The sequence below is a fragment of the Bos indicus x Bos taurus genome, chromosome 8, assembly GCF_003369695.1.
Source record: "Bos indicus x Bos taurus breed Angus x Brahman F1 hybrid chromosome 8, Bos_hybrid_MaternalHap_v2.0, whole genome shotgun sequence".
Taxonomy (NCBI): domain Eukaryota; kingdom Metazoa; phylum Chordata; class Mammalia; order Artiodactyla; family Bovidae; genus Bos; species Bos indicus x Bos taurus.
The window spans coordinates 84,247,044-84,265,701 of NC_040083.1; the positions used below are offsets into that span (position 1 = coordinate 84,247,044).

The 18,658-nt window shown below is 47.6% G+C and overlaps 1 protein-coding gene across 2 annotated transcripts in view; it reads right to left on the reverse strand.

Annotated features, from left to right (window-relative positions):
• The window catches only part of BICD2 (BICD cargo adaptor 2), a 55,914-nt gene that overhangs the window by 18,043 nt on the left and 19,213 nt on the right, over positions 1–18,658 (reverse strand). For both annotated transcript variants that reach the window (XM_027550313.1, XM_027550312.1), the window contains exon 2: positions 5,182–5,394. In XM_027550313.1, the coding sequence (XP_027406114.1) occupies positions 5,182–5,394 (213 nt within the window). The remainder of the gene's footprint in view (positions 1–5,181; positions 5,395–18,658) is intronic.

Consider the following 18,658-nt stretch of genomic DNA (forward strand, 5'->3'; position numbering starts at 1 on the left):
GTACAGCCTGGTTTCTCCTTGTTGCTTATAGCAAAGTGGGAGAGGAGACAGAAACCGAAGAAATAATTGTAAGCAAAACAGAACTAGAACTTGAAGATGTGGAAAATGCTCAGCTTGTCCTTATTGCAAAAAAATGAGAAAGCATTTTTCTGGAGACAGCACCAAGGGTATGGCTTACAACTCAGCCACCCGGCTGGGAGGCCAGCAGGCCCACTGCTCCCTGGGTTCCAGGAGTCAGAGGAGGGGGCCAACAAAGACTGTTCTCAGGCCCTGAAATGCGCGGCTTCTTACTTTCTGGGACCTGCAGCCCCTTTATTCTTTCCTCTTCTCCCTTCTGGAATAAGAGTAACTCTCCTTTGCCTATCCTAACATTGTATTCTGGAAGCACATAATTTGCACAGGGAGGAATTTCACCCCAGGATGGACCATCTCAAAGTGTCAGCCTTTCCTAATTTAGTGAATTTGAGATGTGATAAGGGATTTGAAGAGTTGATGCTGGAATGGGCTAAGACTTCTGGGAATGAGACGAATCTATTTCACACGGAAAATATATAAATCCTGAAGGCCAGAGGGTAGAATGTTATGGGTTTTAACTGTGTTCCCTCAAAAGATATGCTGAAATGATAAGCCCTGGAAGGGGTGAATGGGATCTGACTTGGAAATAGGGCCTTTGCAGATACACCCAAGTTAAGATGAGGTAATAGGGGATTAGAGTGGGCACAAATCCAAGGGCTGGTGTCCTTCCAAGATGGAGAGTTGGAGACACCGAGGGAGAAGGCCACAGGAAGACGGAGGCAAAGACTAGAACACAAGGACTCCCAGAGGCTGCCAGGTGCTGGCAGAGGCACAGGAAGGACTCTCCCGCACAGCCTCCAGAAGAAGCCATCCCTGCTGACACCTTGATTTTCTGTTGTCTTCAGCCCTCAGTTTGTGGTAATCTGTCACAGCAGTCACAAGAAATGAACACAGGTTTTGGTCTTATCCCACTGAAAGCTGGGGTCGGGCATGGGAGATGAACCCTGAAGACACAGGAGAGCCCAGAGCACCCGACAGAGCTAAGTGAAGTGGAAGAGGAGCCCCCAGCGCTGTCAACACTGTGCCAGGTGACCCACCTCTCATGGCAGGGTGCTGTGGTTGCCCCCACCAGAAAGCTGCCAAGGGGCAGTCCCAGACAGGTGACTTCACTCACTTGGCACGTATGCCCCTGGGGAGCCACCAAACATCTGTACTGCAAGTGTGCTGTCACCCAGACAGAAGCACACCTGGAGAAGCAGCAAGGAATCAGCAGTGAAGATGGCTCAGACTGGCTCAGGCAGGGGTAGGGCTGAGGGGCCCGTGTGGGAGACTGCGCTGAGGAAGCAGTGACTCAGCCTTGCCTCCACATGGAGGCGCTATGTGAGGTGCTCAGGAAAGCGAATGCCCTCGAGGGGTAACCATACCTTGGCTCACTTCCCAGGGCCTTGTCTCCCCTCTGAGAATGGAAGGGATGGTAACTGGAGGAGAAGCTGTGGCCCCTGTGCATCCATCCGCAGCACCAACCCACCCTGCTGCAGGTCACACAGGCTGGCCACAGCTAACCAGTCTACCTAACTGGTCTTCCTGCCTCCAGTCAGATGGGACAGGCTCCCACAACAATTAGCTTTTGCTCTCTCATCTTGTTTTTCCCCTGCTTAAACACTGAACTGTATCCCCTCGCTGGCTCCCACTGCTCTTGGCGTGCTGTGGCTATGAGCCCCTAGCCGTGCCCAAGCCCCTGTCCAAGCCCCTGTCCCAGTGCTTCCAGCTGCCTTCTCGCCCTCTGTGAATACACTAGTGGGCGCACGCTCACTCCTCTGCCAGAATTCTCTGCTACTCCTCCCTCTTTCCCTGCTAAGTCACGCTGCTTGGGGAGGTGCTCAAACATGTGCGGCTTGATTTCACGTGACCACACAACAGAGTGGAAGCCAAGAGGAGAGTCTAAACTTCACCAGCTCCCCACAGGTTTGCACATCAGGACTAACAAACCTAGAAAGCCCTCCAGGCTGCAGTGAAGAAACTCGGATCAGCTTCCCTCACGGCCTGGGCAGATTCCACCTTCTCAACTCAGAACTGGAACACAGCCTCCTGTCATAGCAGTGGAGCTGACAAAGGAAGTATGGGCCCTTACAGGTCTGCAGGAGAGCTTCTGGACAGCAAGGCGAGGTGCACCCAGGCTACAAGCTGGCGTGGCAGGTGAGGGCACTGCCGCTGCCCTCAGGGGAACCTTTGCCTGGCACACACCCAACTACCAAGGGCTCAAACAAGCTCCCACTGGCCATTGTGGGGTTTGATTGAGAGAAGCACCTTCTCTCAGGTGAGCCTGACAAGAGCAGCCTTGATGATGCACAGCAACCAGGGACACAGGAGACCTTGGTCCAACAGGGTATAAACCAGATAGTATGCGGGGTACCATCTTAGCACCCCCTGTAGGCCCTCCCTCACCAATGTGACCTCCTAGGGGGCTGCTGGATGCCGCATCTGAACCAGCTGGATCCAGCTCTGCTCCCTGGGAGGAATTTCCATTTCCTTATGGAGTCCATTCCCTTGGGACTCATCTGTGTGCCCCCTCCAGCTCCTCCTCGGCTGCAGGGCTCACCCCTGACTTTACCCCTTACCCTTGCTGCTTTCTCTACAAACCCAGGGCCATTCCTCTTGACTCTGGACTGCCAACGTGACATTCTCCACTCAATCCCCTGGATCTGGAGCGTAGGTGTCCTTCTGCACAGGCCTGTCCACACCACAGTGGAGAGCCCCCTGGTGCCTGGGGCTGCTGCTCCGGATCTAGCACCCACCACTTCAGCTTGTGGCCAAAACCCTGGCTTCCCTTCAGCCGTTCCTAGGGGCCCAGATGCCACCATAGCAAGAAACAAGTATTTCTGGCTCCTAGCCAGGACAAAGGAGATGGTAACAGATACGATTTCTCCTGGCACATCTTTGCCACTCACTCTTAGGCCTGTGAAGGGCCTGATACATGCAGAGTCCACCAGGAGAGCAAGGCCAGGGTCCACTGGGATGCTAATTTTACCTAAAGGGGTCACCCCCTGGGCTGATGATGCCCACCCCCTCCTCAACTCACAGTTCTGCTTCTCAAGGCAGCCCTCATCACCCCTCTCAACCCCTTCCCAAGGCAAATCTGAGGAATGTGCAAAAGACTTGACTCTGTCATCTGTCAGCTGGATCTGATCCTTGGGTCTCTCTCTGCTTCTCTATATGCAAAATGGGCCCTCAGGGCATGTCCCAGGGCAGAAGCTGGCAGGGTCCATTCACACACAGTGCAGAGGTCAGGACCCAGTGACCCTGGGTGAGCAGTCAAACCTTCTTCACCTTGATCTCCCAACCTGTGAGATGAAGGAAATAACTGGATGCCCACAGGGTCACCCAAAAGACAAGTCACAGAGTAGCTGAATTGTCCCCCACGCTGAGCATGTTTGCCATACGTGTCACATGACCGAGGCCTCAAGTTCCTCCTGGAGAGCTGGGCATGGGATGAACCCCTAAGCCAGACATCACAGGGTGGAAGGACGGGGGTGGGTCAGAGGGCACAGCACAGCTGGCCCCTCAGTCACTGAACTGGACAGCAGCAGGAGCAGGCACCAGCAGGGAAAGGCCTGCGTGTGGAAGGGGCATTTCCTGTGGAGACTGTGCAGAGCCTGCTTATCTGGATCACTCCAAGACAGGTGCAGGCTGGTGCTCCTCAGGGGCAGCGCTCAGTGTTGAGCTCTCAGGATCTAGGCTCCTCAGCCTCAGTACAGGCCTCCTGTAGGAGCCGGCCTCCAGGGCATAGCCCCAGAGGAGTTCCACACAGCAGCTCAGGCAGAAGTGGCAGGACCAGGACGAGCAGAATAACTGGAGAGGGATGGCAGCAGAGCACAGGCAGAGCCAGCAATGGTGGGGACACTGACCAGGGCTCTAGTCTGAGTAGGCGGTGACGGAGAGCCTCCACTCCAACCAAGAACCTGGCATGGCTCCATAGTGCCTGCCTGACAGTGATCAGGGGCACACAGGCAGGGCCTCAGGAGAAAATGTACTGAGGATGTATGGGGGTGGGGAGTCGAAGGCTTCCTCCAGAAGCACTAACAGGAACGGCAGGAAACCTGACCCCACCAGACGGGTTCTTCAATAGCAGCATGTGGGACTGGCTTAGTTCATTTCCTGGCGCCAAAGCCAGTAGTCAGCAAGTCCCCTGCCACTCCTCTGAGGAAGAGGGAAGCTGCAGAATGAGTCTGGGCTGGGGAGAGCATCTGCACTGACTCTTTTAGAAAAGGGCTCGTAGCTGGCCATGAGGCTAGCCTCCCCCTTAGGTGCTCAGATCTACAGCTCTGATAGTCCCTTCTCCCCACCCTAACCAGAGAGCTCCTGTGTGAAGATATGAGATCGTGCACTTCTCCTGAATTCAAGCCAAGTTCCTCCCCAGCCCACAAGTCTTGGTGACCTCTGATCCCAAACCAGGATGGATGACCACTTCCCACTGCTGCCAGTTCCTGGGCTCTGTCCCAAACCTTGCCAGTGTCCCTCCCACCCCTGTGGAACCCTGATTGCCATATACCATCCCATCTGAGGTGTCGACCTCAGAGCTGACCACCACTCAGAACCATCTGCTGTTCTGGTCAACCCCTCCCCACCCCTATGGAGAACAGAGGTTAACAAGGCCCTTCCTGATGAGAATTTGGGGATTCTGACAGTAGGGTACCCTAAAGCCACGGCCAGGACTACAGCTCAGGTAGACGTCTGGTCATGCTGCTCCCCTGCTGCTGCTGCCCCACCCCACCTTGGGAACACTGGCCCAGCCTCCCACCTCTCTCAGAGGGTACTGGCTGCCCTTCCCCTCCATCTGCCCAGGCCTCTGACGGCCAGGCCCCTGTTAGGGGCCAAACTGATCCTCAGAGCTGTTTGTAGTGGCCTCCCTCTGACTTTATTGTCCCAAGCTGGGAGGTAGACACTATAATTACACTGCTCACATGAGGAACCCAGGACGCACATCACCCCAAGTGCAGAGATGGGACCCTGCCATCCCCAGACCTTTCTGGACCACCATGGACGACAAGAAGTTGGGGTAAAACAATCTGTGGGTGGCCCTGACCCCCGCCCCCTGCCAGGGAGCACTTACTTGTTTTCCCACCACCCACCTAGAGTCAAGCAAACGGCCCCAGTTTCACTGGTTACCTCCTTCAGCTCCTGAGCCACTGAGGCCAGACGCTCATTCTCCGACTGCGTGTTGGCAAGCACGTTGCGCAGCTGCTTCAGCTCTGTCTGCAGCTCTAGCACCTTGCGTACATAGTACTGCTCCTTGGAAGCTGACTCCTGGATCAGACTCTCCTCTCGGCTCTCGCCATCTGCAGCCACCTTCTTATGGTTCGTGTGGGCCTGTCCAAATGCCTGTAGAGGATGAGATGCTCTTGAGAGAGAGCCTGGAGGCAATCCTGTGGCCAGACATGCAGAGGAAAGTGGGGGGACTTTTCCCACAGGAGAAGCAAGATACCCAAGTGCGACATGAGGGCTATGAAGTTACAGAAAATCTGGGGGTGGGGCTGATGAGGAGCCCTGGTAGGATAGGATGGTGGGAGTGGCTGGAGGAACTGGGACAAGGCAGGGATAGGAGGTCCCAGCCACTGTCTCTGCCAGCGTGGCCCCCATCAGCAAACAGACCCCTGTCCTGGGTCCCAACAGGGAAGCCCCCAGCACTAGGGTGGGTCTGAGGTTCTCCTCCAGATATGGAAACCAAGGTTCAGGCAGTGCCCTTCCCTTGATTGATCCTGATTCACTCATCCTGGAAGACACCTATACCAGGGGAGGCCTGAGAAGGTGAGAGCCCAAGCCCGGTACAAGTGAAGCTTGTGCCAACTGATCCCCACATGTGTCCTAATTGGGAGACCCTGCCCACCTGCCCAGGACCTGGGCACAGAGCTGAAAATACCCGAGGGGAGAGGACCCACCACCCCCAGACCCAGCAAGGGCTTTGGGCTCTAAAAGCAAAGGATCTTGCAGTGGCTCAGGGAGTAGCCCCCATGAGCAAAGTACAACCAGAACTGGTGCTGGTCTGCCCAAGTCCATGCCCCAGGTCCCGGCCAGCTTGGACGCACCATCATGCCCTGTTCATCCAGGTGTCACAGCCCCAAGCGAGCACCTTTGCTTCTCTTTCCCTCCCACCCTGCGTCATCACAGTAGCCAGGACACGGCCCACATAGGCCTCTAGTGTGCATCCTCCCCAGGGACCCCATCCTCACTGGCCACCCCACGCGGACCTCTGAGGGGGAGACCCTGTCTCTTTACCCTGGTCCTCACTGGCCACCCCACGCAGACCTCTGAGGGGGAGACCCTGTCTTTTTACCCTGGTCCTCACTGGCCACCCCATACGGACCTCTGAAGGGGAGACCCTGTCTCTTTACAGGGCTCCTGGCTCACAGAAGGAAAAAAGAGAGAGGGCTACTAAAGAGCAAGGAAAATGATGCCTTTATTTCTTGAGAGAAATACAAACATTTTCATTAATTTATTATTTAATATGAAGTCTAGAAATCCAGTCTAAGAAAACAACTGGGAAAACATACAAAGCTATGTATATAAGCAAAGCTCATATGTATATGAGCAGGACTATGTGTAATATAAAAAATAAAAATGTAGAAAGCGACTTGATTATCTATCTGAATAAAGTAGGGTAGGGTCAGGTCAGGGTAACTGCTCTCCCTCCCAAGAGTGGGCCTTGTTCATCTGCTCCCAGCCACTGACAACTTGCTCTGTGAAGACATAGGTTCCTTTTTAAATCAAGTCAGCTCAGCTCTCTCTCTCTGATTTCTGTTGCTGTCCTCTACTTCCTCCATCCTTGTCCCAGGGAAAAACCAAAGCACAAATCCGTGTCTAGGCAGGACCTGCCACATCCTGGGTGGCAATCCCAACTACCAGTTTGCATACCACAACTAAAGATCCTGCATGCCACAACAAAGACTGAAGATTCTGCATGCCTCAACTAAGTCCTGGTGCAGCTAAGCAAACAAATAGTAATTAGGGGGGCAAAAAAAGAAAAAAAGGAAGAGGTTTTCAATAAATTGTGCTAGAACCGATAGAAACCCACACGCAAAAGAATGAAGTTGAATCCCTTTCTTACATCATATATAACAATTAACTCAAAATAGATGAGAGATCTAAATGGAAGACCTAAAACTACAACTCTCAAAAGAAAATGTGGGTAAATCCTCATGACCTTGTTGCCAACGGGATCTTCCTTGCAGCACCAAAAGCACAAGTAACATAAGAAAAAAACAGATAAACTGTACTTCATCAAAATTCTAAATCTGTGTATCAAAGCATACTATCACATGAAAAGACAACCTACACAATGGTAGAAAATGTTTTCAAATTTTTGTATTTGGTAAGCATCTAGTATCCAGAACATATAAAGAACTCCTATAACTCAACAATAAAAAGATAAACAAATCAATTTAAAAAATGGACAATGGACCTGAATACATGTCTCCAAAGATTTTTAAAAATGGCCAATCAGCTTATTAAAAGACACTCACCATCAGTAGATACAAAAATGAAAGTCAAAATCACAAGAAGATAGCGCCTCACACCCACTAGGATGGGTATAATCGAAAATTTTTTTAAAGGAAAATAACAAGTGCTGGTGAAGGTATGGAAAAACTGAACCCACTGCTAGTGGGAATATAAAATGGTATTGTGGAAAACAGCCTGGTAGATCCTCAGAGAGTCAAACACAGAATCACCATATGATTCTGCAATTTCACTCCTAGGCACAGACTCGAGAAAAATGATAATATACATTCACACAAAAACTTGTACACAAATCTTCATAATAGCCAATAAGCAGAAAAAAACCAAATGGCCACCAACTGATGAAGGGATAAATAAAACTGTCTACACATACAATGGAGTATTATTTGGTAATAAAAAGAAATGAATTACTGACACATGGAACAACATACATGAACCTTGAAAATATTCTGCTATGTGAAAAGAGCAAGTCGCAAAGGGCCACATATTGTATGCTTCCATGCATATGAAATATCCAAAACAGGCAAATCTAGAGATCGAAAGCATACGAATGGTTGCCCATGGCAGGGGGTGGAGTTGCGAGGTTGGAGGGGGTGACAGTTAAAGAGGTATCTTTTGGGGCTAATGAAAATATTCTAAAATTAGTTGAGGAGACAGATGCACAACTCTGAATACACTAAAAGTCAATGAATTGTACATTTTGAGTGAATTGTACGGTACATTGAATTATACTAATAAACTGTTACAGTTGTTTTAAGTTAAAGCATGGAAGAAGATAAAGCACACTAACACTCCTCAAAAGAAAGCTGGAATGTCTCTATTAATATCAGATAAAGTAGGTATTTTATATATCTTTTATATATTTTTCAATGCAAAGAATATCATCAGAGACAAAGAGGATCATTTCATAATAATTAGTCTAAGTCACAAAGAGAACCTTACAATTCTAAACATTTATGCACTTAATAACAGAGCTTCAAAATATATGAATAAAAAACTGGTAGAACTACAAACAAAAATAAGACAAATCCAAAATTATAGTTGGGAGAGTTCAACACCCAACTCTCATTATTCCTCTCAATATTTCATAGGACAAGGAGACAGGACATCAATAAGGACACAGTAGACATGAACTGCACAATTAACTAGCCTGATCTAACTGGCATGTCTAGAATCTCCAGCCCAACAGCAGCAGCACATTCATTCTTTACAAGGACACATGGAACATTTACCCAGACAGACCATACTCTGGGTAAACGAAACACACCCCAGAAGGATTCCGGCCATACAAAGATTTGTTTTGACCACAGGAAATTAAAAAAGAAATCAATAATGGAAAGATTTCTAGAAAATCCCTAAATGTCTGGCAACTAACGAACACATCAAAGAAGAAACCAAAAGTGAAACGAAGTATTTTTAACTACATGAAAATGAAATGAGTATGAGAATTGGCGGGATGCCATTATGGCAAGGACTTAGTAGAATATTTATAGCATTAAATGACTATGTTTAAAAAAAAAAACTACCAATCTAATCAATAACCTCAGCTTCCATCTTAAAAATTACACCAGGTATTGGGCACAAAGCTCATGGTGCAGCTAAAAGCCCTGTGAGGCTAAGCCCTTTTAAGAGATAAGAAGACTGAGGCTCACAAGGCAAAGAGCTTAGCCCCATGTACACAGCTGTTAAGAAACCCATGCTCACCCCAGCTCACCATGCCATAGTTTTCTCTAGACAACACTCCTCCAGGCCTTTGCCCAATAGTCTCTGGGCATTCTACAGGCCAAGGGATGAAGGCCTTCAAGTCCTGCCTGAGGGCTACCGTGTTTCTCACCTCCCAGACACAAGTTCTGTACTGAACACAGACCCTATAAACCCCACTGGAGCATGGTTTTAAACCCTCCTTATAGGCTGTGTGTTACTTAAGGAAGGAGCTGTTTCTTGTATTTGGCTAGTCTTGGGCCCACATGGTATCTGATTAGAGCTGAGCCAACCCCAGTGAGAACTGCCTCTCCTTTCAGCTGTGTGCTTGTGTATTCACTCACTCGGCTGCTCAACAAACACTGGACAGCACGATGGTGTCTGGAACACATATTGTGTACACCCTGCCTGAAACCCTCATGAACTCTGATCTTCTGGTAGCGGGAGCGTAACTGGCACAACCACTCAGGAAAACTATTATCTACTAACACTAAGCACACATCTGTTCCACGACCCTGCATGTTTATAGGAGCATCATTTACAAAAAGACTCAAGCCAGAAAGTTCCCAAGTTCTGTCAACAGAAGGAAAAATTATGATATAGTCACATTACAAATACTACACAGAAATGAAAATGAGTAAATTGCTGTTATTTAAACAACATAGACGAATCTCATACAACACTGGGTGAAAGAAGTCAGACACAAGAGATATACTGTATGATTCCGTTTATATACACAACTCAGCTGGTAAAGAGGCAGTGGTCCCTTGGGTTGGGGGAGGGCCCTTGAAAGAGGCTTCTGGAGCTAAAGATGTGTCGATTCTTGATCTGGGTGCTCATAATGTAGGCGTGTTCAGCATGTGAAAGTTCACGCTTATGATTTGTGCTCTATATGTTTCTCCTCAGTAAAAAAGTAAAAGCAGAAACAAGAAACAAGGAGCATATGAAATTCAAAGGAAAAAACAGAAATAATAAGGATCAGAGTAGAAATCAATGAAATAGAAAAAAAAAAAAAAAGATAAATCAAAAGCAAGTTCTTTAAAAAACGTTAATCAAATGGATACACTTATATCCAGAATAACTGAGGTAGGGGTAGGTGGAGGGAGCACCACAGGTATTAAGAAGAATAAGGGATATCATGAATAGTTTGATGCCAATAAATATGACAGATGAAATGGAAAAATTCCTTGAAAGATAAAAATTACCAAAGCCCACTCAAGAAGAAATGGATAACCTGAATAGTCCCAAATCTACTAAGGCAAGTGAATTTGTAGTTTAAAACCACAGAGAGAACATTCTGGGCTTCACTGATGAATTCTACCAAACGTTTAAGAAAGACATAAATCCAATATACACAGATTCATCCAGAAAACTGAAAAGCAAGGAAAACTTCCCACTTGACTTTATGAGACCAGCTTTAAACCAAAGACAGTATAAAAATCCACCAATATATAAAAAGGGTAAGGAATTATGATACAGAGGGGCTTATCCAAAGAATGTAATATTGATTGACAATCATTAGAAGAAAAAAAATAAATGTACTTGAGTATATTAAGACAAAAAAAAATCTATGGGATCATCTCAAAAGCTGCAGGAAAATCTGACAAAATTCAACATTCATCCCTGTAAGCAGTCTCAGCAAACAGAAGGGAGCACCCTCAACCTGATGACATCTTCTAAACATCTGTCAGCTAACATTATTTAATGATGAAAAACAGTCACCTTGCTCTGGTCAACACTGCACTTTTTAAGTTCTCAGCCTACAGTGCCATGAAACAAGAAAAATCAAAGGGATCTAGCCTGGAAAGGAAGAAGTAAAACCATCTTTACTTAGACATCACACAATAGTCTGTATAGAAAATCCAAAGAAATCTACAAAGTTACTAGAACTAATAAGTGAGATCAGCTAGGCTGCAAGACACAAGATTACTATATAAAAATCAAATCTTATTTCTGTATTTGTTTAGGACTAAACAATCAGAAAATGAAAAAAATTTAAACACTACTTACAACAGCATCAACTGTATTAAATGTTTATACTTAAGTCTGACAGAAGATATACAAGACCTATACATTAAAAGCCACAGAATACTGCTGAGAGAAATTAAAAAATAGAGATATATTTATTCATGGGCCAAAAGACTCAATATTGTTAAGATATCAATTCTCCACAAATGGATCTTTTAATTCATCATGATGACAATCAAAATTCCAGCATTTCTTTCTGGTGGAAATTGACCATCTCATTCTAAAATTTGTATGGAAAGCTAAGGGACCTAGAACAATCATAATCACTTTGAAAAAGAAAAACAAAGCAGGAGGACTAACTAGCTGATTTCAACATTATAAAGCTATAGTAGTTAAGAGAATATTGCTGCTGTTCAGTCACCCAGTCGTGTCCAACTCTTTGTGACCTCATGGACTGCAGCATGCCAGACCTCCCTGTCCCTCAACATTTGCTGAAGTTTGCCAAAGTTCATGTCCATTGTATTGGTGATGCCATCCTGCCATCTCATCCTCTAATGCCCTCTTCTCCTTCTGCCCTCAATCTTTCCCAGCATCAAGGACTTTTCCAGTGAAGTCGGTGGTTCACATCAGATGACCAAAATACCGGGCATACTACCAGCATAAAGACAGACAAACAGCGGTACTGAACAGAATAGAGAATCCAGAAATAGACTCTTATGTACGGCCAACTGACTTGACAAAGGTACAAAGGCAATTTGGTGGATAAGGGATAATCTTTTAATACATGGTGCTGAAGTAAATGAATATCCTTATATTAAAAAATGAACTACCACCCATACCTTACAACATATAGGAAAATTAATTTAAAACAGATCATAGGTTTAAACATTAAAAGTACAAGATTTCCAGGGGAAAACAAAAGAAAATGTCTGTGACTTTGGACATGACCTACAGAAGGAGAAACTGGTAATCTGGACTCCAAAACTATAAGCTTATGCTGTTAGACAAGGTAAGAGAATGACGTGATAGACTGGGAAAAAGTGTTTGCAAATCACACATCTTTTTTATTAAGGACTAAGATCTGGAATATAAGCTCAGTAAGAAAAATAATCCAATTAAAATTGGGCAACAGAAAGTTTATGCCTCTTCTTGTCTTAACATGAAAGAAGAATACCATGTTCAGTTCAGTTCAGTTCAGTCACTCAGTCATGTCCGACTTTTTGTGACCCCATGAATCGCAGCATGCCAGGCCTCCCTGTCCATCACCAACTCCCGGAGTTCACTCAAACTCATGCCCATCGAGTCAGTGATGCCATCCAACCATCTCATCCTCTGTCGTCCCCTTCTCCTCCTGCCATCAATCCCTCCCAGAATCAGGGTCTTTTCCAATGAGTCAACTCTTCGAATGAGGTGGCCAAAGTAATGGAGTTTCATCTTCAGCATCAGTCCTTCCAATGAACACCCAGGACTGATCTCCTTTAGAATGGACTGGTTGGATCTCCTTGCAGTCCAAGGGACTCTCAAGAGTCTTCTCCAACACCACAGTTCAAAAGCATCAATTCTTCGGTGCCCAGCTTTTTTCACAGTCCAACTCTCACATCCATACATGACCATTGGAAAAACCATAGCTTTGACTAGATGGACCTTTGTTGGCAAAGTAATGTCTTTGCTTTTTAATATGCTGTCTAGGCTGGTCATAACTTTCCTTCCAAGGAGTAGGCGTCCTTTAATCTCATGGCTGCAGTCACCATCTGCAGTGATTTTGGAGCCCATAAAAATAAAGTCTGACTGTTTCCACTGTTTCCCCATCTATTTGCCATGAAGTGATGGGACCAGATGCCATGATCTTCGTTTTCTCAATGTTGAGCTTTAAGCCAACTTTTTCACTCTCCTCTTTCAACAAGAGGCTTTTTAGTTCCTCTTCACTTTCTGCCATAAGGGTGGTGTCATCTGCATATCTGAGGGGCTGCTGATAAATGAGTGGGTCACAAATCTCATGACAGGGAGATTTGTCCTAATAGTCCTATATTCCTCTACTCATTAAAAAATGTTACATCCCAAATACTAATCAGATTTATTTAAGCCACTTGTGACAAAAGTACTTAATAAACTATACAATAAACTCTGATGTTTAAAAATGTAACTGATTTTTCTTTCAAAAAAAATTAGCAAACAACTATACTTCAATGAAAATTAATTTTAAAAAATGGGCAGAAGAACTGAACAAATACATCACCTGAGAAGATACACGTATGAGAAAGAATCATATGAAAAGGTGCTGAACATATTAAGTGACAGTTCAGTTCAGTCGCTCAGTCATGTCCGACTCTTTGCAACCCCATGAACTGCAGCTCGCCAGGCCTCCCTGTCCATCACCAATTCCTGGAATTCACCCAAACTCATGTCCATCGAGTCGGTGATGCCATCCAACCATCTCATCCTCTGTCGTCCCCTTCTTCTCCTGCCCTCAATCTTTCCCAGCACAGGGTCTTTTCCAATGAGTCAGCTCTTCGCATCAGGTGGCCAAAGTATTGGAGTTTCAGCTTCAACATCAGTCCTTCCAATGAACACCCAGGACTTATCTCAAGGGAAATGCAAATAATAATTAAATGAGTTAACCACAACATATCTACTAGAATACTGAAGATTAAAATGTCTGATCCTACCTACCAAGGCTGGATGAGTGGGAAGCAATTAGAGTTCTCCTACACTGCTGATGGGGAATGTAAATGGTACAACCATCTTGGCAAAGAATCTGGCAGATTCTTAAAAAGTTAAGCATATATCTGACCTATGGCACAGCCATCCACTCTTAGGTATTTACCCAAGAGAAATCCAAGTATGTATCTTTGTATAGATACATACAGTAATCTATGTATCTGTAACAACCAAAACAAAACAAACTCAAAACAGCCCAATGACCATCAATAGGAAAGTAGATTTTTTTAAAAATGTGGTATAGCCGCACAATGGAATACCACTCCACAACCAAAAGGGACAGCTATTGACACACACATTAACACAGACACCTCTCACACCAAAAATACAGTATGTGTTGTATGATTCCATTTATGTAAAACTAGAAAATGCAAACAAATGTATATATCGTTGTTGCCTGCAGATGAGGAGGAAAGAAATTACAAATAGGGATGAGGAAACATGTGGGGATGACGAATACCGTCATTATTTCAATTACACTGTCTACTTCATGAGTATGCACCCATATGAAAACTTGTCTAGAGCACAGATTCAAGAGTTGTGGTACACAGGCTTAGTTGCTATGTGGTACGTCGGATCTTCCTGGACCAGGGGCTGAACCTCTGTCTCTTGCATTAGCAGGCAAATTTCTTTACCACTGAGCCACCAGGGAAAACTTGAATACTTTAAATATATTCAATTTATTGTATTTCACTTATACTTCAATAAAGCTAAGAAAACAACTTGGATGTTTCTGAAGCATTCAACCTGGAGACCTCACCCTTGTGCTCACTGCCCCAGCTCACAGGCCAGGAAGCTGAGGGCTGGAGAGGTGGAGACAATCTACGCCCCTGGTCACTCAGCCCACCTGTCTTTCTTCTGACCAAAGCATCCTTACACACCCCATAACATCCTATGTGGCTTGAGTCTATCTCAAAACCTGCCCCCTCAACCCAGGAGGTCCTCAGAGCAGCTAAATGTACCATCTGACTGCAGTGTCCAGCTGTGGATATGCTTGTCTTTGCCTCTCCACAAACCTCCCAGGCTGGTGCTTTCTGGAGGGCCTCACAAGTTCCCGGGCAGCTTGGGGACCCAGTTTTGGTCTCCACCCCAGGCCTGCCCACGATATTCCCTGACCACTGACCTCCTGGATCACAGGGTGCCTGTATGGGCTCTGAGGTGGCAGTGGCAGTGCCTTTGTGATGTCCCCACAGGGCTGCGCCAGCTGTAAGCAGGCTAACGCTGTTTCGACACAGGATTGCAGACCACACCCTCCCCACTGCTGTGTATCTTCCAAGGTCCAGTGAATACAGATGTGAGGTCATGCCTGGCCTTGCTTCAAGTACATCCGCACTCACGTGGACACTTGGAGCCAGAAGCAAACATAGTGGGGGAGGTTACATGTGCCAAATGGGAAGGGTGCCCAGGGCAAGCTTCAGGCCAGGAAGTGAAGTTGGAGGCCTCCAGAGGCAGATTTCAAAGCCAAACCTGGTGGGAAGAGAGGTCACAGCTCAGGAAGTAGTGTGAGCACATGCCAGGCAGGAGGTCCCAGGCTCTCAGGCAAGCATCAAGAGCCGCTTTCTGAGAAGGGGGCAGCTAGGAGACTCAGAGTGGGGAGCAGAGGAGCCGGGTGGGGATGGGAGTCAGGTCTGGGGGCTTCCCCCAAGTGACCTGGCAGACCACCTAGCTTCTGTGGAGTGGGAACAGCGGTGAGAGCTCAGGGATCAGGGCACCTGTACGCTTGGGTAAATGAGACCTGGGTCACCCTGACCCTCCCGTCCTCAAGGCCTGAAGTCTCTCTGCAGGAGGCCTCAGAGACAAGACAGGATGAGTTCCTGTCGCAAAGCTCTGGCTCTGGGTCAGCCCTTCTTGCTGCCCAGTGCAGCCACCCACCTCAGTATGTTGAGGGCGGCATGGTTCAGAACACAAGCACCCAAAGAGTAGGACACAGAGGGGACAGAACAGGTGCAGGGCCCCTGAGCTGCAGTTTCAACTAGGGTCGTGCCGAGAGCGAGGCAACTAGGGGACCATTTATGAGGGTGGTGTCGGGACAGGGATGAGACTCCCATGAGGACATTCAAGCAACAAGCCAAATCTTTGCTTCCACTAGAGGCTGGGACACACCAGTGGACAGGTATCCCCCCTCCTGCCTCAAGAGGAACCAACGCCTCCAGAGCCAGCACTTCTGACTAGCGTCAACACGCTGAGATACCCAACAACCCCTGGCCCCATGCTATGCTATCCAGGACCAGGTCCAAGTCTCCACCAGATACTCAGGCCCGCACTACCCTGACAAGGCCCAGATTCAGAGATAGACGCAGGACAAAGAAGCAGAAGTAACAATTAGAGATAACAGGCTTCCTCTGACCACCTGATGAGAAGAATGGAGGTCAGCACGATGTAGCCCTGTGGCCCATGTTTGGTCCAAGTCTCGTTCTGCTACTAAAGCTGTCTTGGAACAGAGCTAAACGGGAAAGCTGAAGCAGGCTAGCATGATGCTGGGGCCTCTGCCACGAGTCCATGGATGTGAGGTCCACACAGCTAGCAGCCTTCATGGCCTACACTAGGGTCAGCAACTAACGCAGACTGAGAGTCTGGTGTCTATAGGGAGTTCATGGACTTTCCAGGCAAAAGGCTCCATCTGCCTCTCCCTAACCTGCCTGGCTGGAGAAGGCAATGGCAACCCACTCCAGTACTCTTGCCTGGAAAATCCCATGGACGGAGGAGGCTGGTAGGCTGCAGTCTGTGGGGACGCGAAGAGTCGGACACAAATGAGCGACTTCACTTTCACACATTGGAGAAGGAAGTGGCAACCCACTCCAGTGTTCTTGCCTGGAGAATCCCAGGGACGGCGGAGCCTGGTGGGCTGCCATCTATGGAGTCGCACAGAGTCGGACACGACTGACGCAACTTAGCAGCAGCAGCAGCAGCAACCTGACTGGCTAAGGGCACGGGTCCCACAACACTGTTTTGGGAAAGATCTATGGTGTTCTACTTAACTTACTGGGAGTGACAAATCCTTCGTTTCCCATTCTTTGGCTTGGCTGAGTCTTTTGGCCCAAAATCCACCAAGAGTTACCAGTTTTTCAGGTGACAATTTGATGTAGCAGATGCAACACATGCCAAGCCAGGAGAACCAGATTGAGCATTCCCAGGATGTTAGGTGTGCTTCCAGGAAGCAGTTTTCACAATGAAGCTGGGGTTTGGGATTCTCAACTTCCTTGTTGTTGGAATTCCTCGGCTGATCCAGCCCCACCCTCCCACAGCAGTTCCCATAGCTTCCTGAAGGGCTAGCAGCCTGCAACAGGGTGGGGGCATCCCGGAAATTCCCAACTCCTATCAGCTGCCCATCCTGGCCCCTCTGCTGGGCTTGCTGCCTAATCCTTTTCCTGGGATCAGGGACTGGGGACCATCATTATGTGCCTACCCCACAATGTCTTCCTGTGCCACCAGTAGCTTCACAAGGACCTTTCAAGAGCATGCTTCCTGAGTGTCTGGCCTCGGGAGGGTGCCGCTGGTACCAAGAGAGCCCACACTGTCAGGCCCTCAGGACCCAATTCTGTCCCAGCTAGGACTACAAACCCTGACATCCTTAGGAACCACATGAATGGACAGAATCACCTCCTACCCTCAGCTCACCAATGGTCTTGGTTACTGTATCCAGTGATTGTCAGCACTACATCCTCTCTATCCCCAACCAGAATCAGGGGCCCCTAAAACATCCCTCACTTCTTTTCTGGTTCAAAGTGGTGTCCCTACCAGAACCTCACCCTGGGAAGCAGCTCCTCAGAGCCAGTATGTGCTGAGTACCCCAAGGGGCAGAGTGCCAGCCTGGGGCAGAGCTGGGCCACCAGCAGCTGGTGCTCAGGGAAGGAGGAGTCCCTCCAGTCATCATTCCACATGGTCACCATCTGCTGGCACACTTGGGCCTGCTGAACCTGTCAGCCCAGGCTCAGCCACACCTCAGCCACAGAGCACTTACTAATCAGTTGAAAGCTTTAATTGTCTGCTGATCTGAGGAAGGGAAGAGCAGCCTTGGGAACTGGCCTCTCTCCCAAACCTTAATTCAGGGAGCTAGGTAGGGAAGAGGAACCAGTAACTCAAGTTCAATGCAGGCTGTCGCAGACAATATTCAACAGATATTGACTGCTGACGGCTTCCTCTCTACCCCAAAACTAGTACATACAAAGCACGGGGCTTAAGCCCTTGCTTGAGTTAAAAGGGCATCTGGCAACTCTGAGGACTGGAAAGAAGACATGATGGGAAGACCTGCGAGACGGGGCCACATGTAGGCATTACCCTATGGCTAGCTCCCTCTGTGAGGCTGTCAGCCCCAAGAAACCACATCAGCCTCACTCATCAACCTCAAAATGGGACTCAAGTCTGTGAATTGTATACAGATAACAAGTCCAATACTTTGGCCACCTGATGCAAAGAGCTGACTCATTGGAAAAGACTCTGATGCTGGGAGGAATTGAGGGCAGGAGGAGAAGGGGACGACAGAGGATGAGATGGCTGGATGGCATCACCGACTCAATGGACATGAGTTTGGGTAAACTCCGGGAGTTGGTGATGGACAGGGAGGCCTGGCATGCTGCGGTTCATGGGGTCGCAAAGAGTTGGACACAACTGAGCGACTGAACTGAACTGAACAAGCTCTATGATATTATCATGAGATAAAGATTTTACAGCACCAACCAAAAAACACAGACTGGCTGGGCAGATGAAAACAGATGAAAAATGCATGTGCTCCAGTTACCACATC